General features: G+C 36.7%; 1 protein-coding gene across 1 annotated transcript in view; it reads left to right on the top strand.

Moving 5' to 3' along the window:
- The first annotated feature begins 8,167 nt into the window (after positions 1 to 8,167).
- Positions 8,168 to 21,033, top strand: part of Gle1 (Gle1 RNA export mediator) — a 74,372-nt gene continuing 61,506 nt past the window's right edge. The window contains exons 1-3 of the mRNA XM_081770528.1: positions 8,168 to 8,413; positions 13,327 to 13,665; positions 17,256 to 17,465. Of these exons, the coding sequence (XP_081626654.1) occupies positions 8,285 to 8,413; positions 13,327 to 13,665; positions 17,256 to 17,465 (678 nt within the window). The 5' untranslated portion in view covers positions 8,168 to 8,284. The remainder of the gene's footprint in view (positions 8,414 to 13,326; positions 13,666 to 17,255; positions 17,466 to 21,033) is intronic.

Below are 21,033 nucleotides of genomic sequence, written 5' to 3'. Positions count from 1 at the left end.
ATACTGATATTTCATAGTTGATAAAGATAATTAGTACTCACAACAGATTACAAATTTACATATTCCTACATTCGTGACAGCAATACCTGTTTTATACGACGTCTTCATAAAGACATAGATGTGGACGTTGCATTATCACCAAATGTTAGTGCGATATTGGAGTTTGATCCAAACGTTGATTTAAAGGATATGCAACAAGGCCAAAGGGTTCCAAATTTACGTTTAGGACTTCCGTCTACAATGTATGTATATGTTGATACAATTCAATACGTATTTGTTGGAGATACAGTAGCACCATTATTACGTATCATAAATATGAATCCCGTGAATCATACATTTGGAAGTAGTGCTATAGAAATTTCTAATCCTCCACATTATGTACCTATCGAAAAGATGCATTTTGAACATATCGAAATAGATGTAAGAGATAGTACAGGCTCTCCACTGGCATTTACCTTCGGAACCGTATACGTTAATCTACATTTTCGACCAGCGCGACATCAACAATTATGATTAATTCATATTTACAATATTATCAAAAACAAGCTCTTTCTGGAACTGGAAACGTTTAAGTTGAATCACCTTATCAAGTTGGATATGGTATTGGAAGTTTCCTCGGAGGATTATTTCGTTCTGTCATACGATTAGTAAAACAAGGAGCTAAAGCAATAGGATAGGAATTATTAAAATCTGGAGCAAACGTTAATAATTACGTCATCATTGATAAACACCCTATTAACGAATCATTTCATCAACGAATGAGTGAAGCGAGTTCCATCTTGCAAGAGAAAGCTAAAAATAAACTGAAATATATGTTAGAATCTGGATATCAGCGAAGGAAAAGAAGAATTACACCTCATCCCATCTTTAACCCTTCATCATTACACATCATCAAGCGGAAGAAGAAGACGTGCAAGAGAAAAAAGAGGAAAAGTACACAGAAAGCAAAGAAAAATCAGTGTTATGAGAAGAGGAAATTATCAGATGATATCTTTAATTAAACCTTCATCATCATCATGGCTTTCTTACATCATCCATCCTGCAAGCGTGTTAAAAAAAATCGCGTTATAACTTCTCATACGGGTCAACATTTTCTTACTGTTCACATACTAAACAAGAATCTTGAGATCAACCCATGAATTATGTTGCTAGGGTATGCCTTATCTTTATTTCTACGTAGTACTTTTTTTTAAAGATATGTGTCGGGTTATTTTATTTTCATTAACTCAGGTTCATAGAACCGTCCAGCAATGAAATAACCATTTTAGTCACTTAAATGGCATGTTGAAGGCTAACTCGAGAGAACCTTAGCAATTAAAAAAACTCAGTTGATTAATTCTGCGTGAAGTCTCTCTCGAATTTTTGCTTGAATTTGCTGATTCTAATGAAGTCTCCAATTTTGAACTTTGGTTTTGACTGGACCGACAATAAGGTTTGCAGTAGACTGACTCTTTCTTGTGTTGTTTGTTTATATTTACTGGCTTAATTTTAAGTTTGCTATGTTTTGTGTGATTCTACTGGGTTAATAAATGACTTATAAAATTGCCTCGTAGAGTGAATCGTTTCCACATTAGATTACATAATGTCGTACTAGTTCGTTCAATAACAGTCACTTTTAGTTTAGTACGTGTTGAATTGTGCTTAATTTTATATTCCTTCATGAGTTTAATGAAATCTGAGTTTTGTAACTCACGACCACAATCAGTCAGCAAATGTTTTGGGACTTGATTTGCTTCTTGCAGCACCAAACGGAATGCATTACTAATTTCCTTTCCAGTTTTATTTTTTATAGGGACGGCCCGTGTTTTTTTGCTGAAAGTATCAACAACGGTGAGCAAATACTTTCTCAGTACCAGATAGATATGGGATGATTTTTTTACTGCAGACCAACGGTTGTTTGTAATTCCTTCCCTCTATTGTGTTTAGAGTAAAGGATGCCATCTCTATAAGACACGAGATTATATATTTAGGTTGCAGAGCTTACAATGAGGAATAGACAAATAAAGCACAGATAGAAAGTGGCTTAGGCTATAAATTATCTTAGAAATTACTGTAATATACCTAAATAGAGCCCAAATTCAGTCATAAATGTACTGCGTAATAAAGTAAACAAAAAGTGAGCAACTTTAAAATAATGACTTACCAAGGCAAGAAAGATCTGAAGCAGGGTAGTCATTTCAAAATATCCTTAGCTGGGCCCGTGTCTTTAATTTAGATTTCAGCACAAACATTTAAATAAATATTATTAGTTATCAAGACCCTGGATAATATGACTTCTCCCTCTATTCTTTTTTTTTTCTTAGAATACAGGACGTCAAAAGTTGAAGTGCTGACCACATTAAATGAAAAATGAATGGCTCAATTGTTTCACGGCTGTGTAATAGATAATTATGTGATGGAGAGATTGGCAAACGATTATTATTTTAGTTTAGTTTTATTAATGACTTTACATAAATATTTTACAACCTGAACTTCTTTGGGAGTGGCAATGCTGCTTCTGCCAAATCAGGGACTCACGCCCAAAAGGTCAATGCTCTAACACTGTGCACCACTGCCGCTTTTAGCTGAAGGGGGAGTGAATGATTATGATTGCTGGAATGAAAATGTGAAAGGAAACGGAAGAACTCAGGTAATCCATACGAGGTTCCCTCATGGCTGAGCTGTTTTCGTACGCACCTTTGGAGTGGAAGCGTTCGAGTTCATGTGATTCTGATTCCACATTAGACTGTAGGTCCATGATAGTCTTGCTGCTGAAAGGGGTGCCAAACTCCAGGCCCGCAACCAGCCACAGAGGTTTGGGGGGAAGCCATGAATATATTAGGGGGTCAATTCACTAAAAATTATCTTATACACAGCTAAATTGTGGTTTTTGTATTAATAATAGCAATTGGTGGTAAGATCCAGCGGGGCCACGAAAATTTAAGAGGAGCAGGCCCCCTTTAGTTGCGGGTCTACTAAACTCCAAATCAAATTAGAATAGACACGAACACGATCTTGTACAACAAAAACTCACATGGCTGGGATCGAATCAGGAGACGTTATCACCAGAGGTGAGAACTACCTCTGAGCCACCTTGCTCCCATAAATAAATGCGATTCATTATATGGTATGTAAAGTATTGATAAGCATTGAGAAGGTATTTACGCCATCCACGTAAAACTAATCGTGGGCACACTACTCATGACGAGTGGTGTTTCGTGACATGCTTTTTTTCGAACTTCACAGCCGTTAGTAAATATAATTTCTGTGATCAATTAATACTGTCAATATTCTTAATAGACAAAACGATAAAATTAATGAAGGTAACCACGTATTATTATTAATAACAAGGAATATCTATTCATAAGTCCATTTTATTAATATACAAAATACATTTTCCTATTCTTCTGGGCAGTAAAGTTATATATAAGTGTTTTGAAGTCTAGTATATTGTTTGCCACTTTTTTCTGTTGATATTATAGCCGATGTTCTGAGACAACTATATAAATTATTACATTCTTTTATATTATTTTATACTGTTTAATATGGTAAAATATTTTTCACTTCCGAAGTTACTACAATTTTCAGTATTGTTGTGCGTCAGTATGTTCATAAAGCCCGATTATCTTTCTACGGATTAGCCATCAACTTCATGATGGTACCTAATGGCATCTACATGAGACTCGAAACATTCGCAGCCTAGATCTGAATATGGTGTAATGATGGAAAGTATACGAGCAAGGGGTGAAACAAGCGGAGAGCGTATAACATTTAAAGAAAACTTCTAATTACTGTAATATATTACAAGAAAGAAAAGAGAAGAAAAAGAACAGAAACAAATCACATTATAATACATAATGTATCAAAAAGGACTTTACTACTTTGAAAACTTAATATTGATTTATTTATTTAGCTTACATACATGGTTTCGGTGTCATTTCTTAGCAAAATACATCACTTTTTTTTTAAAAAAAAACCTTATACCTAAAGAGGTTCAATGTGGTTTCCATTGGTGATGCGGGACACATCACATCTAAAGTCGATTTCTTGCCAAACCCGCTGCAGCATGTCAGGCGTGACAGATCCTCGCAACCAAGATACAATCGTTTTCTCAATACACCCCAAACTGTCATGTGTGGGACGCCCAGCTATCGAGAGTCACGCCGGGTTGGTTTTATAGGACTGTTCACAAAGCTATGTGCCACTTGCTTTATAACGTCTTCAGACGTACGGGAACGACCTAAAGCTTTGTTGTTTCTTACCGAATATCCAGTTTCAATAAAACACTTATGCCACTGATAAATATTAGTCCTATTGGAAGGATTTTTACCATACTTTGTACGAAAATTACGTTGCATAGTTGTCGCAGACTTGGATTCTTCAAACAAAACACACAGGTAGAGGTAGCACGCTCGGTACCAGTATAGGCAGGCAGCCATCTTTGCTGCAACTGCTACACAAATGAGGTTCGTGCAAGAAAACATTTGCTGTACAATGTACTGTCCCCTTCAGAGGAGAATACAAGTGCGGGGTGAGGAAGTGGGGAGCAGAGGGTATAGTTGTTGCCCTCTGAAAAGTTTTACGATAGTTTATTATTCTCCAAAAGCAAACTTTTTTTCAGAGTTGCCAGGTATATGGTGAATGCCATGTTTGTGTGAAATGCAAAGAAATGCTCCCTTCTGATCATTTGGAGGGAGGAGATGCTGTAAATCAAGCTTCAGTGACACCTGACACATGGCTAGCCAGCAGTTAAAGAGCAGAGAAATTTCGTCTTCCTGTTAGTCTTTAAAATGAAGGAGAAAAAAAAAAGCCTTTGAAAAACATCAATGAATATATTGTATTTGAGAGTAAATATGCTACTCATTTCGCTAGTTTAATTTATTAGAGTACAGGGAGAGTCTGGAGAGATTGTTTGAAAAAATAAAAACAAATTATTTGACACTTTTTTCAGTCTCGATACTTCCATAGTCAGAAAATAAAATTATAAATCAAATTACCTCGCATCACCATTGAATTTATACTTCTTGCAGCTAGCATTCATTATCGACTCGAACAACTTTATTATTATTATTATTATTATTATTATTATTATTATTATTATTATTATTATTATTATTATTATTATTATTATTATTATTATTATTATCTCTTATATTTTGATTTAAAGTAGTTTTAAACTTAAAAATTTGACAGGATCTGTGATTACTGTCCTTCGTGGTGATTACCCGTCTCGTAGTTTTCTTCCTGAAGAAGAATATCATCATGGCTTATCACCTAAATAAATTAACTGTTATTTTTATAATTCCCAAAATTTTCTTACAGAACTTAAGAACGTTAATGATGGAAATGCAAATATCGGGATAATTTACACAAAACAGAAAGGATTGAAATATGATGCAAATGTTTGCTTTTGATTGGTCAAAACAAGAAATTGTCAACAGATCTTTATCTTGTCGTCTAACAGCTGCCTACAGTTTTTAAAGGAAGTTTTTCCAAACATTTTTTAAATAGTTTGTTTTGTTAACAAAATTTCAATAACTAATTGCCAATGGTTACTCAAAGTTAAAATATAACCTCATTTCGTTTTTAGTATCGGATCGAAATACTTGTAATTACGGTTATGAAAGAACTATCCAACAACTTACGAACGTGAGCGATTTGACCCAAAATTATTCATTTCAGTTGCAGTTATGCTTGGCTATTAAGGGTAAATTTAGGGGCAATTGATCAGATTTCACTCGGAATCTGAACAAATTTCAGACTGATTAAAATTACTAATTATACATATTAATAGAAATACTTATCACGCATACAAATAAGCAGTAGGATTTAGTAATAAACTGAATGAGACATTCTGAAACATTAGTCAAAAACAGAAATTAAAATACTCGAGCAGAAACAGAAAGGTAACAATCAAATGATATTTCTGTTCATACTCTAAATATATGCGTACGTACAAACTACATGTTTACGTACAAACTATATGTTTACTAACATTCGGATATAAGAAATAAATTACAAATTAAGAGTACTTTTTAAAAATGCTCACTTTTTAAAGGATGAACAAAGAAGGATTAAGAATGGAATACAATGCAAGCAATTACATACATTATAACCACTCCACCCCGCAGCAATAAAAAAATCTTTCTTTAATTTCAGCCATCATATCTTAAATATATGCCTCTTTATCTTAAATATAATATACACTACTTTTTTCGAAATGAAATGAAATGAAATTTTGAGTTTTACGTCCCACGGTTATGCCGGTTAGGCTAAAGGAGACGGGATACTTTTTTCGATTATGGAGTGGTGCTTTGTTGATGATTAACGAAAAGTAATTAGAAAACTCTTTCGAGTTCATCTTTTAAGGTTATGTTGTTTCAGTTTGCGGCTCACATAAGACCAAATAGTTCTTCAACTTTAGACTAAATCATAACTAAAGGGAAAGGCCAGGCCGGTAGCCAGACCAAAAATGTAGGGGGGGGGGACGGTAGAAATTACGGAGGCCCGATCCAACCATATTATAATTCAGCTACATATTATAGTTCATTTGCAAACCTACCGTGAACATTTTAGGGGTCCGGCCCTCCTAGACCCCCTTGGATAAGTGTAAAATAACTAAGAGGAACTTACGATAGAGCAAAACCCGTGCAACGATCTGACGGACAGCTATATCTAATAAGTGCAATAAAAAGAGTTCTCTAAAGAACTTTCTTACCACACGACCGGGATCAAGACATACTTTTTTTGGGGGGGTGTCTTAGAAAATGTTTTGCATTTATCTATTTCAATTGCGTCATAATGCTTTTATGAATAATAGATTTAGCTGAGGACATTATTATTAATTAATATTCTTATGTATAAGTTCAGAAAGGTGAGAAAACTTGCTATTGTTGGACATCAAAATGCCACTAGACTAAACTTCACATTGTTTCCTTTGTTGGCATCTTGCACGTATACTTATATCTCAAGTCTAAATACCTGCTTACATTTTATGACATAAAATGAGGAAGAAAGTGGTTCAAGCTTTTCTAAGTGTCGGTCCCAGTATTTGTCTGATATGAAAAAGGAAAACAGGAAGAGTTTGGGCATTTGGTATCCAACATAGAGGCGGGATCTCGGTCAAATGAAACGAAAAAGTTGCAGTTAGTATTCTTAGTTTTTCCTATATTGTAGGATACTTTCTATGGATGAATTGTCAATAAGTGAGAAGATAATCCTTTATCTTGAAGCACGAATGGATACACACTTAAAAAAGTTCACTGGGAGGACTTAAAACGAGTTCTAAATTATCGTGAAATGAGAGTATTCTTTACAAATGTGAACCAGTAGCCATGTGATAAATGTGAAACAGATTGTGTCAAGTGCCATGTTGAGAATGGACAATGCACACACCTAACACTATCTGCCCTTCCTTTGCTTCGTTTTCTCCAAGACCCTTCCATTTCAAGAAATAGAGTTAGTCATGTGTTTGTATATATATAAGACTAGCCACCCTGAAAAAAATCTTCACAGCCGGGAGTGGGTGGAGAAACTCAGCTGGAAGGGTCGCGAAGATCGAATTCCGTAGACTTGCAACCTCCTGAGATGCGGATAGTATTTCTGCAGTACACAGAAGCTATATTTCATATTTACAAGTGGAGTGCTACAAGTATGAAACCATGACAAGTGCTATTGAAACTCATATCATTGTCAAAATCCGCTCGTTTACAGTAACTTCGCTTACGCGTATATCCACAATCGCTGACTCAGCTCCTCCCTTCGGACATAGTTTGAACGGACTCGGTTAGATAGCATTCGCGAATTTTAGTGGCCACCTAGCAGCAGTTGGTTTATTTTTCCTCTGTAGTTTTTATGACATACATCAGGACGCCGTATTTATACGCAAATCATAAAAGAATTGTATTTTTTCAACAATTATTTTTGGTGACACCTATGAATTTTGTCTATGTCTAGTTGGGTAATGTCATGTTGCCCATCGAAATCTTTTGTAGAACAATAACAAGGAAATAAGTGAAAAAATTATAAGTGCCAAAAGTAAACCTGCTTGTGGGAGAGTTCCATAGTCGTAATCTCATACTTCGTTTAGACCCTTTTTGGAAAAAAAAAAAAAAAAAAAAAAATCCATATTGACTCGGCACACTGAAAGATATATTACACAAAGTGATTTAAATATATTCATAATATTTTTTTTCATAGTATGGACCTGGTATCTCTGAGAATGATGCAGCCGGCTGCGACGGTCGAAAATGTAACATAAATATATTATTTTAAATAAGTTATTGCAGTTTAAATTATACGAAAAATGGCTGAGACACGACCAAATGAATCTTGCGTCGACGATCTAGATGGAACAGATTATTTATTTTTCACAGAGAGAAGACGACTTGTGTTAGATCAACCTCCGTTCTGGCTTCATACAGAAAGTACACAGGTATTAAAACAAAATAGTCATATTTGATTACTAGTTAAGAAAATAAGGAATATTAATTCTAGTAATTGAACTGTTGTACAAATTGATAATACGTTTTGTTGCTCTTTTAAAAGTTGGGTAGAAGAGTGTGCATGTCTGTTACATTAGTACAAGTCTGTTTATCGGGGACAACACTTGACAGTTTTCATAGTTATTTATTTGGGATTTTTGGATTAAGATGCAAATGATCAAGAGTTACCGAAAATAGTATCTAATACAGTTAATCTTTCATATGCCCTCAATTATTTTATTTCAATCTGACAACCTCTTGTAAATCTACACGAGCATAACCATTGTTGTATACGAAAATAATATGAGAATTTGTGAATTTTCTCCTTCATATCTTTGCCATCTGCGGAATCTTACCCACACAACATTGCTTCTACTTTTGAAAGACAAGACTTCTTTGTATACAATAAGTACCACATGTATTTCATAATTTATGTGAGGTAACTCTTTACTTTGGGCCAGGCGGTGATACCCCGTCACTCTGCCTTGCTTAAATTAAAGACGCCCCATTTTTCGCTGGCGGAGTATTTCTGCATAGTGTACAAAAGCTCTATTTTATATTAACTGTTGTAGCGTTGTTAGTGTGAAAACATTACAAATACCATTGAAATTCGTATTATTACGAAAACCCGCCTGTTTTCACTATCTTCGCTTACACATATACTCAACGTCTCTGACGCATTATTGCGCGAGCCCACCTGCTTTACCCTGTTGTAGATTGGTTAGATAACACTCGTGTTTTTATTGACAAGGGTTACTTCTGGTAGCTCCCTTAAATTTCATTTACTCTAATTGGGGTAATGTCATTTAGCCTAGCGCAAGTCATTTGGAGGATAATCAGAAGGTAATTAGTGAAAGAATTATAATTTTCTACAATTATTTCAAATGTGTGCATAACTTGACCTGCATGTATATATTACTATATTTGGTTTTAAATGATTCACTGAGTCATTTTTAGAGGCACATCCTCAATTAATTGCGTAGAGATTGATAATATGCTTGTAAACAGATGTGCTATTAAAACGATGAGTGCAGATTGGGCATAGTACGTCGTATTGAAAAAAGTATTTCTTCTTCACTTTTCTTGTTGTAAGTCATTCTTTAAGACTCTGGTCTCCTGTTACCCTGACATATTCACATGCTGCTCCCTGATTGATGCAAACTGATGTGCCATGGAAAATCATTACGTGATATTTTATTACCTGCTATCCCATTATGTGAAATTATTTCATCACGAAATTTACTTGAAATGCCTTAGATATTGTTTCTTCCAAGAGTAGGAGTTGGAATCATGAGTACAGATTCACCGTACAAGGACCTATCGTCACTGGTATAAATACGCGTCCAGACGTATGCCATAAAAAGAATTTGTTCCTAAAACAGAAATCAGCCTGTGCAAGGTTAGTATTAAGAGCGAGAATGCTTCTAACTGAGTCAGGGCAGAATCGGCCTGTACGGAGGTGCGTTCGCAAGGAGTAGGCGCGTCAGCGATGGGGAATATTGATGTAAACGAGAATAGAGCAAAACATACCTAATGTCGCTTAAAATCACATTTATCATGGTTTCATACTTGTAACGCTATACTGTAAACATAAAATAGATATTTTCTACATCGTGTAGAAATACTGCGGCATTGGGAATTAATATGCAACACAATCGTTTTTGATATGCACTTATTCATTTTGACCCTATTATAGCACGAGTAACATTTGTAACAGACCATTCTGATTATCTGTTTCAGATGGTTTGTTTTTAACATAGTTACCCATGACGTCTTGTAATACTCCATCCCTTTCCTTGAAGGTTTTATTTGCAATTTAGTTTCAATATTCCATTAATGTTTTGTGTTGATGTTTAAACGATGTATTGATTATATAACGTTAATTTACGTTTTATATTACAATACTATCGACAATTTATCATAGTTGTTAAACTGTGATTAAAATAATCGCATAATACGCAGGGCGCAAAATCATATGTTAAAGATATAATACATGACTTTTGTTTTTCTTCAGAAAATGTTGGCGTTTTCTTATGTCGATGTGAAAATTTGTTTGGTTTTAAAACAGGCGAGGAATTTAATGTTCAGCATCTTAACTAACATATCAACTCAAATTACAGTAAGGGGGGCACGTGGCACAGTGGTAGAGCGTTCACCTCTGGTGCGTGGAGTCCCTGGTTCAATACGAGCTCGCCCCAAGTGAATTTTGTGGTGGACAAACACGTTGTGCGTGGGTTGCTTCGGGGTTCTCCCGTTTCTTTCCATTTTCTTCATTCCATTCATTTCTCATCATCACCGTCTCCTTTAGCCTAGACGGCATAACCGTGGGACGTAAAACTTAAAGATTTCATTTCAAGATTTCAAATTACAGTAAGAATAAAAGTTTTCGAATTATAAGTAAGCCGTAATTTCTCAAGTTCAGGCCGGGATGTTTTTTTTTTCTTTTTTTTTCACGTTTTGAAATATTCAGTTTCCTCTTTTAACTCTAAATACTTTCTTCTGTTTTTCAAATCTTTTATCAGTTATGTTCTTCTTCGTACTCCGCGCTTTCCTTCCATCTTTTCCTCGATGGTGTTATGAAGGAGGAGATGTGTCCAAGTCAATTGGTTTTCCAATAGAGGATGCCGGTCTGAGAGTCATACAGCCACTTCATCAATTTCTTCCTTAGTCAAAAATGTTAAGGCTGCTACTTAAGAGTGACCATTTCTTGTTGATTGTTCCTTTCTCTATGCCAACGCGGTGGCTCAGTGGTAGAGCGTTTACCTCTGGTGCTTGAGGTCCCAGGTTCGATCCCGTCCCCCGCCAGGTGAACTTTGTAGTGGAGAAACACCGTGTGCGTGGGGGTTTCCTCGGGGTTCTCCCTTTTCCTCCCACTTTCATCATTCCACCATTTCATTCATTACTCATCATCACCGTCTCCTTTAGTCTAACCGGCATAACCGTGGGACGTAAAACTCAAAGATTTTATTTCATTTGGCTATGCCAATTCTCGACCTGATCTCTTTGGTGCAGTAAGCGTTCCTCATCAATATACTTCGCAGATATTTGAAATGGATGACTTCTTCAAGTTCTTTTGTTCTATTCTGAACCGTAATGGCGTGTTTTCAAGGGATATTGTCATGGCTCTCCATTTTTCGACGTTGATTTTCATTCCGTAAATCCCAGTGTCAACTATTTTGTTCGTCATTTCCTGTAGTCTTTCTTCGATTCTAGCTATAATAACCGTGTGATCCGCATACTTGACCTTGTTAGTGATCTGCCCTCCAGTTCTGAAATATCTCCCATTAATGCTTCCTCTATTAGGCAATCACTGTAAATGTTGAATAATTCTGATGACATATTACATCCTTGTCTGACTCCACACAATTGGTTTCTCCTTAATTCAAACGCAACTTCATTCGTTGTCCTATGTACAGGTTGCGAATGAGTCGTCGATCTTTCCAATTCTTCCCAATTTCTTGAAGTATTTTCAGAAGTTTTGTCCAGTTCATCCTGTCTTAAACTTTTTGCCGGTCGTTGAAGCACAAACATCAAACACTTGCTGTGATATAATTCTCATCAATCCAATAGCTTTTCTGGTACCATTTTTTTTTTTTTTTCTGGAATCCAAGCTTCCTCCAACATCTTCTACCGTACTTTCCAGCCACCTGTTGAGTGTGGCTGTTCCAGTGTGGGAAATAGGGCTAATGATTTTGTGATCGCTGCACTTCTTTCCTTGCTTTTTCTTAGGTAGGTAATGCAACCATTGTAACATCTAGAAAATCCTTTGGCCATTCTCACTCCGGTACATCTTGTTAATAAATGACGTCAGTACTTTTATTGCATTGTCTCCTAATTCCTTTAGCAAAACCGCTATTAATACCGAAAATAATAGTAAAGAAATATGTATTTCGTTCCCGTTATGGCTCATTCTAACGTTTAGACTTCTTAAAAAAAAAAAAATTGCGCATATCTATACACTGATAGTCACATTTAAGTCTCAGAAAAATTGTGGTGAGTCGGTAACAGGTTAGACAAATATTATCATGTGGACACAACAGCAAAATTTAGTTCGTGGATGTGATTATAATGAGACAATTACATGGGCATGACTAACATAAAGAGAAATCACTTTAAGAAACACATTCAGGCCGATAAAGCTAATAGTTGAGCGATATTACAACTATTTAAGTACTTGTGTGAATCAGATTCTATGGTGCCGTTGTTCAAATATGACACGGAGTGATTATGCCAAGAGTCTATAATCTGTAAGTATTTCAGGTTTGTAGCTCGATTCAGTATAACGTATCTTACTTTAGGCATCACCTACACAACTCTAGCATTAAAAAAATCTTAATAAAATGTTATAAGTAATTAAAAAACACAGCTTCCATTCGCCAATCATTAAAAAAAATAAAAAAAGGGAAAGATCCGTATTTGAATCTTATAGTATCAAAATACACAAATAATACTAAATTGAATTTGCATAGCTAAAATTGGATAAAGATTGGGAGTTCGTGTTACCGGTATAGAACAACGCCACAAAAGTAGTGGCCGAAACCGTAGAGGAACACTTGCAGACGCAGACAATGAAGTAAGTTTTCCACTTATCTCCTTAGTTATTAGCTTTAAAGTGCATGAGTTACTGGTTTTAAGTAATGTACATATTTGAAATTGCGTCGTCAGAATCGAATTTTGGCCAGATCCAAATGATATACAACAGGTGAGCACTGTATCCTTTTTAAAATAAGCCCTGTTTTTTTTTTTTAAACTTTCTAGAGTATGTGCCAGGATTACTCCTTATTGTTACAGCCATGTGTCATGCATAGTTTTACCAAATATGAACAACTAATAATATTTATTAATATTTTTTTTTTTGTTTCAGACTAATGAAGACATGTATCCTCTGGGATTGGACGCAGTAAAACTATCAGCCATCACGAAAGCTGCACTAATCAGCGATGAAGTTCGGGAAATGACAATTGGTCCAAAGAGTAAATACACGTACTCTGATAAAGATTTCTACTTCGCTGATGATGAGCTGAGTTCAAGCGGCAGTGACATGACAATTGAAATATTAAAGGGCAAACCGAGGTATTCGTCTTCACCTATAATACAAAAGAAATTACCTCCTTGGAATGCCGAAAACACATTCGATATACTGAAGCCATCAGTGGAAAAGTTGTTGGTAGAAATGGACTTGGAAAGACGAGAACAAGTGAGGGTGTGTAACAATTTTTTTATTTATCTATTTTTCTTTTAGGTAATATTAAAGGAGAACATTGTCTTATTCATACACTTGTTTTCCATCTTTTCTTAACCTCAAACATTACCACTAACTAACCTAAAAACAAATAAATTCGGTGGTGTCATAATTAGCAAGTAATTGTTCCTTAACAGTAAGAAACTTTTAGCACTGTTGGTCAGTGATAGTGTGTTCGATGCTTGTGCGGAAGGGTGCGCTTGTAGTGATCAGCTTCGTCTGTGTGGGTTTTATTTGTGTTCTGTATCGACTCACTCTTTTTGTTCTACCACCTTTTCTGTTTATCATTCACTTCCCTTAGCCATTTGATCGGTAAACAAAGATTTAGCGATTAGCCATTTGATCGGTAAACAAAAGTAGTAACTTTATAATGTCATTACGAAGCGTTTTGAGCTCTTCATTGAAGGAGTCTATACTTAACTGAAGATTAGTATTGAGCTGGTTGAGTTCGTTATATGTTGGATTCTTAGCTAGTGTAGACTGCAAGGAAACGACCGAAGAATCTGAAATGTTTGCATTAGCAAACGCGTCAAGACTCCCACGAAGGATTGCAATAAGATTCTGCACCACCGAGCTGAGGATAAATTGGTTCTGCAAACATTTTAACCCATTCTTAAAGCCCAAAATAATGGCATGGATCTCATCCCCATCCTTTTGCGCTGCTAGCTCATTCTACTAGCTAGGATGATTTTGGGTTCATTACTGACCGTTGTGAATGCCTTCAGCAGTGCTTCTTGTGCTGAAGCCATCTCTGCTTGTGTCGTTGGTGAGAACATTGATTACGTAAGAAGCCGACACGGCTGTCCGTCTTGTAAGTCTTTCCTAATTGTATTAATTGATTTGTGTTTACATTTGGCTAGTCGGAAAGCATAGGGAACTCATGCTTCCGATAACGTCTGTATCTAAACGGATCTATCAATTTGGTGCGGGAAAGGGGTATTTATTACTGGTATTGTTAACAACTACTACCCAGCACATCCTTTACATCTATTATCCTGTAGTTGTTTATGACCTTATGGTTATGTTCACTGAATTGCGACCATCCCTCCACTCAAGTAAGTGTGGCCAGCAGTCGAGTTGATTTCATGACCCATCTAAGAGAATCACATTCTTCACTGGGAAAGGTGTAAGTAAGTATTTATTTTCTGTTTGATGGCAAAGATGGATTGGGGGCTGCAGTTTCTGTCCCTTCGTATTCTTTTAGTGAAAGATTCGGATTCAATACTCCCACTTATTGGGGAAGACGATTGACCTGATGTATTCGTCTAATATACTTTGCTATGTTAGCTTTTAAAATAGACTTGTCACAATACATACAGTTATCGACAGGTATGGACAGGGTGATAGTTTGTAGTTACGGTTTGGTGTATGTATAATTGTTGATATGAGTGTATAAGAGAGTGGGTGTTGTATGTACACACGCAAAGTATGACCGCTTTGAGAGTAAAGTAGCACAAGTATTTGTTCACCGACTAAGATGTTACCTCAATAGAGATTTTTAAGCATAGACTGGCACTGCAATATTTGCACAGTACTTAACAAACACAGTAATAGTACATATACAATTCAACAGACATTGAAGTAATATAGTCTCTTTTATACGAGTATTTGTATTGTATGTAGGTATGAAGGAACACTAAAGTATTCGCCACCTGAATAACACAGAAGAAAAACTAACGATATTTTTGGTCCTCTTACCGCAACCAACTATTAAAAAGAAAGCTGTGATAGCCGGTACGTGCAGGGAATTTGCGACTCTTATCTGACTGAAATCTTATCAAGTCAACTAAATATGTGCCAAATTTAAGCAGGCACATATTTCGTACATGGTATTGAGATTTTGTAATGAACTGTTTTTTCCCAAACCACGGACACTAATTCCAGCAACAAATAGAAATATAAAATAATGTAAAAGGTTTGGACACACACATTATCATGGAAAATATGTATCAGAATCACAATCCATCAACCTACACTTAACAAGTGTATTTAACGTGACATTCTTATAGACTGTGCATACTTACAGAGAAGCAGAATTGTATTAGATAGAAACTACAAAGGCACTAATTAAAACTGCACTAACGAATTATCTACGAATTATCGGAGTGGAAATCTGGGGCGCTTATAACGTACGATGTTACATGTCAGACGGCTACCTGCACAGTAAGTTGGGGGCCTTGGTGGCTCAGTGGTAGAGCGTTCACCTCTGGTGCTTGGGGTCCCGGGTTCGATCCCAGCCCCCGCCAAGTGAACTTTGTGGTGGACAAACACCGTGTGCGTGGGTTTTCTCGGGGTTCTCCCGTTTCCTCCCACTTTCTTCATTCCACCATTTCTCATAATCACCGTCTCCTTTAGCCTAACCGGCATAACCGTGGGACGTAAAACTCAAAGATTTCATTTCATTTTTTTGCACAGTAAGTTTTCTGTTCATGAGCGTCTACCAGCGTACTGCATTGAGTCTTTCAGCCCAGAGCGTTGTGCGTTGAGAAACGTGTTCTCAACACCGTCAAACGTTGCAGTTTATATAGTGTGGTAGAAACAAGTATTATTTTAAAGATGAACGATGGAAATGTTAGAAACATCAGAGGATACAAAAGAAAGCGTTTATACAACAAAAAATGATACACTTAAGATACGACGAAATTGACAGATTACAATATCAAAACGGTATGATACAAATTTCTATTACAGTATTTTACTAAAGGCGTAAGTTCAAGTCACTCGTACGAAGTTGTATTCTAATTGTAAAAGCCAAAGGTGTCAGTTTAACTATCACGCTAATAGATCGCTAGCGTGCAGGCCTTTGATGATTTAAAAGTATTGAGACTGCTTTTAATTACAGTTTAAACTGTATTGTTTTCAATTCAAAATCTTTTGTCGTCGTGAATCCTGTCGAGGAATGTGAAGCTTAAAATATGTGAAACAATAATCATACCTGTTGTTCTGTATGACTGCGAAACATGGTTGCTTACTCTGAGGGAAGAACGTAGACTGAAAGTATTTGAGAATAACATCGTGAGACGAATATTCGGACCCAAGAGGAACGAAAATGGGGAATGGCGGAAACTTCGTAACGAGGAACTACATAATTTATACGGTTTACCAAACATCGTTAGGGTCATCAAGTCTAGGAGGCTCATGTGGGCAGGTCATGTAGCCTGGACGGAAGAAAGTAGGAACGCTTTCAAAGTCAACTGGAAATCCAATCAAAAACGACCATTAGGAAAATCTAGGCGTAGATGGGAGGGTAATATTGAGATGGATCTCATAGAAATAGGAATACAAAGTAGAAACTGGATTCAGTTGGACAAGAACAGCAAGTCAATGGAGAGCTTTTGTGAACGGGTTCTGAACCTATTGAACCTACTGGTTCTGTAGGCCATAAAGTTAGTTATTGGTTCAATTTAATTATTTGAAAATAGGGCCAGAACCGTAACTTTGTTTAGATTAGAGCATTAATATTTTTGTAACCGCTTCTTGGTTGGTGAAAAATAAACTTAACCAATTATAGCTTGTAATTATGATAGAGCGTATGTTTTGTTTTCCCTTAGCAAGCGGTTAAACTTCGAGCGCAGGAGTTGGAGAAGCGCTCAGCCCTGCAGCGATTGGAGATGTGGAGGCAGAAGGAGGAGATGAAGAGAGAAAGAGAGGCAGAGCTGCAGAGAGAGGAGGAGGCTCTACTCAATCAGCTGAAGGAAGAGGAGTTGAAAGCCAATCAGCGACAACTGCAACAAGCGGAACAACATAAACAGCATGCCAAGGTACGTGTGTCATCTTTTCGTGCCATAACTGTACTGAAGAAAGAATCGAGTGAAGGTAGTATCATTAACACTCATTGAGTGGATGATTGATTTCACTTTATGCCCAGGGTGTCTATCGGTCACGAAAGTCATGGAATCAGAAAACGGTCATGAAAGTCAAGAAAAAGTCACGAAATTTAGCTTTTGGGTGACGATTTTTTTAAAAATCTGTACAAATATAAGTATAAACTGGGAAATTTTCTTGTATAAAAGATCAAAATTTACCACCAAAAATGTCTATGGTCAGCTTTAGTCGCTATCAAATTCAAGCAAAGCACGCTTCTATCGCATGCATGAAAATTTGGCCCAATTCACACCCAAATTCGCTTTTGAAAATGTTACTCAATTTTATGGTTTGGGACAGTAAAGGTCATGAAATTTTATTTTAGAATTTTAGTAGACACCATGATGCCTTTATGCAATATCAAGATTGCTTTCACTTTATGCAACATCATGATTGATTTCGCTTTATGCCTTTATGCAATATCAAGATTGATTTAATTTTATGCAATATAGACTGATTTCACTATGTCTTTATGCAATAACAAGATTATGAAGGACAGGCTACTATTTATATCGGCTCGTTACTAAGTCGGAACTTGAATTCAGTGCATTTGGCACGTCATGAAGCAGGGAAGTTCACCTCGCGTAGAACAATCTCCTCTTTATCACACTCTCTACTTCTAAAGAGCTGTATTACTGGTATAACATTTACGAGGTGTGTTCAAAAATTATCAAACCTTAATTTTCCCGCGTAAACCAGTGACGCGCGGGAGACTTTCTTCAGTGTAGATTTAGAGGAGGACACTCGTACGCAGTCGTGAATTTTCTTTTCCCGCCCGCAGAAAGCATTAGTTGCTGGGAGTCGGCCAACGAGTGAAGACATGTAGTGAGCAGTCGTGAGGGTTTCAGTTTCTTGTAAAATGACAGAAAAACCTAAACAGCAATATTGCATCAAATTTTGCCATAAGCTTGGCGATACCCAAGCGGAAATCATTCAATCGAATCGGTACATTCAATTTTGAACTAGAATTTGGGCATGAGGAAATTTGATTCAGGCTTTCATCGCCAAACACAACATTCCTGTATGTCGTCAGGCTCTCTACTCACGCGACATAGCTTCTTGTTACTTTTGGTTATTTCCCAACCTGAAAATGCCACTAAAAGGGACCCGATTTGAGTCAAGAGAAGATATCATGCGGAATACAACGGCACGCTTGCTCACAGTTCCAAAAACTGCGTTCCAGAAGTATTTCCAACAATGGAGGGAGCGCTGGGGGAAGTGTTTGTGCATTACCAAGGAGACTACTTTGAAGGGAATTAGTGTGCGGTGGCTCAGTGGTAGAGCGTTCACCTCTGGTGCATAGGGTCCCGGGTTCAAACCCTGCTCCCGCCAAGTGAACTTTGTGGTGGACAAACACTGTGTGCGTGGGTTTCCTCGGGGTTCTCCCGTTTCCTCACACTTTCTTCATTCTACCATTTCATTCATTTCTCATCGTCACCGTCTCCTTTAATCTAACCAGCATAACCGTGGGACGTAAAACTAAAAAAGAAAATAGTATTTCGGATTTCCAAATCAATAAATGTAGTTTTGCCAACCAAAGCTTCGATACTTTTTGAACGCAACTCGTATACTAACTTTTTAGCGTTCCCAATATTGTGGATATTATCTTTACTCAAGAATTTCAAGAACCTGACTACTGTCTTCTTTAACAAAAGAGACACTGACCAAAGCTTAAAAAGTCAGTGTCTCTTTTGTTTAAACAATTAATCCAAAGCCATGAATAGTCTTACTATGACCGTCTTCTGTAATATACAGTACTGGCACAATTATTATGGATTTTTGAAAAATACATAATTTTTCTACAAAAACGACATTTAAGCAAACAAATAATAATGCAAATCAATTTTATTCACAAATAGTGAGTACGTCAATAGTAAACAACTATTTTAATATTTAGTTTGTCCACCCTTTGCATTAACAACTGCTTTAACACATCTGGATGTTCCAGTGATTAACTGTTTGCACCATTCCCTGATTCTACCTGAATGAACCCTTACTTTGATAAGACGTTGTATGAGTTCTGTTTTGGTCGTTATGGGAGCTTCATGTATTTCCTCTTTCAATACAGACCATAAACTCTCAATCGGATTCATATCCGGGGAATTTTCAGGCCATGAGAGCACTTCTACACCATTTTCTTCAAACCAGGTCTTCACTGACCTTGCCGTGTGACGCGGGGCAGAGTCTTGTTGAAAAATCCAAGGTCTATCCGCAAACCAATCCCTTGTTTGAGATAGCAAACGTATTTGTAGTACTTCTTTGTACTTATACTGGTCCATGGTGCCATCAACAATCTCCAAACGACTTGTTCCATGCACAGAAATGGCTCCCCAGACCATGACCTTCTGAGGGAATTTTACAGTGATCGCCTTCTTACAGTCTGCACCCGGTCGTCAAGCACTGCAATGATAGACTCGTCAGAGAACACAACCTGCAACAATACAGAACAGAAAACAATGCGTTGAGCAGCTGAAGAAAATGATGGAAGCAATTGAATAACGAGAGACTTAATGACGTGAAAGCCTCCAAGGCTTAAAATTGGAAGTAAAGTTTAATATTTTGCGTAATTTTAATCATTTGTGTTATTAACGTTTTTACACGAATATTTTAAACTCTTTCCTTCTCCCATTGCTCATATGTCTAGTCAACGTGAGCCTCTGCCCAGGCCTTACGAGCCTGTTTCATCTTGTCAGTAAGGCGAGGCTTTTTTCTGGGGCGATATGCCTTTAGTTCACCTTCCAATAGTCTCTTATTTACTGTTCTGCGAGCAATGGTAATGCCCTCTGCTGCAAGTTGGTTGGAAATCATTCTGCAAGATGCTCTTCTGTTGTTAATTGCCATTTTAATTATTTTTCTGTCCATTCTCGGTGTTGGTTTTTTAGGTCTACCACATTTTTCAACCCTATTTGATGCCAAACTGTGGCCATATTCCAATTTCTTCTTGATATTACTAACGGTTTGAGTTGAAACTTTAAGGTTCTTCGCTATTTCTTTATATTTTAAGGTGATTTCTTTCAATAAAACACTAATCTGTCCAAGCTTGCGAGGACTCAAATCACGAACTTTGCCCACGTCTGCTCAATTGCATAAACACATTGTAAAATCTGAAAAAAAGTTGGCATTAAACTCAAATGCACAAATACACAGAACTAAAGTGATCACATGCAAATGACAGGCAGACAATGCAATAAACACACATTTCTCCATGAAAATGCCAGACTATTACTGAGCTCTGTCCAGACAATGCAGTGATTGTGTCAGGGTTGTCAGACGTTTCCTCTCTGTATTGTCAGACACTCCCATATAAGACTGTAAAACCCACTTAAAACAACTAATATATATTTGTTTGGTACTGGTGTGGTAAAGTAAATAAAGTATTAGTTAATAAAATTGTTTGCAAGACATTTTTGCACAAAAGTTTTGTTGTTATCAAAAATCCATAATAATTGTGCCAGTACTGTAGCT

The sequence above is a fragment of the Thermobia domestica genome, chromosome 9 (assembly GCF_964235325.1).
Source record: "Thermobia domestica chromosome 9, izTheDome1.hap1.1, whole genome shotgun sequence".
Classification (NCBI taxonomy): Eukaryota; Metazoa; Arthropoda; class Insecta; order Zygentoma; family Lepismatidae; genus Thermobia; species Thermobia domestica.
This window is presented reverse-complemented; position numbering and strand designations above follow the sequence as displayed.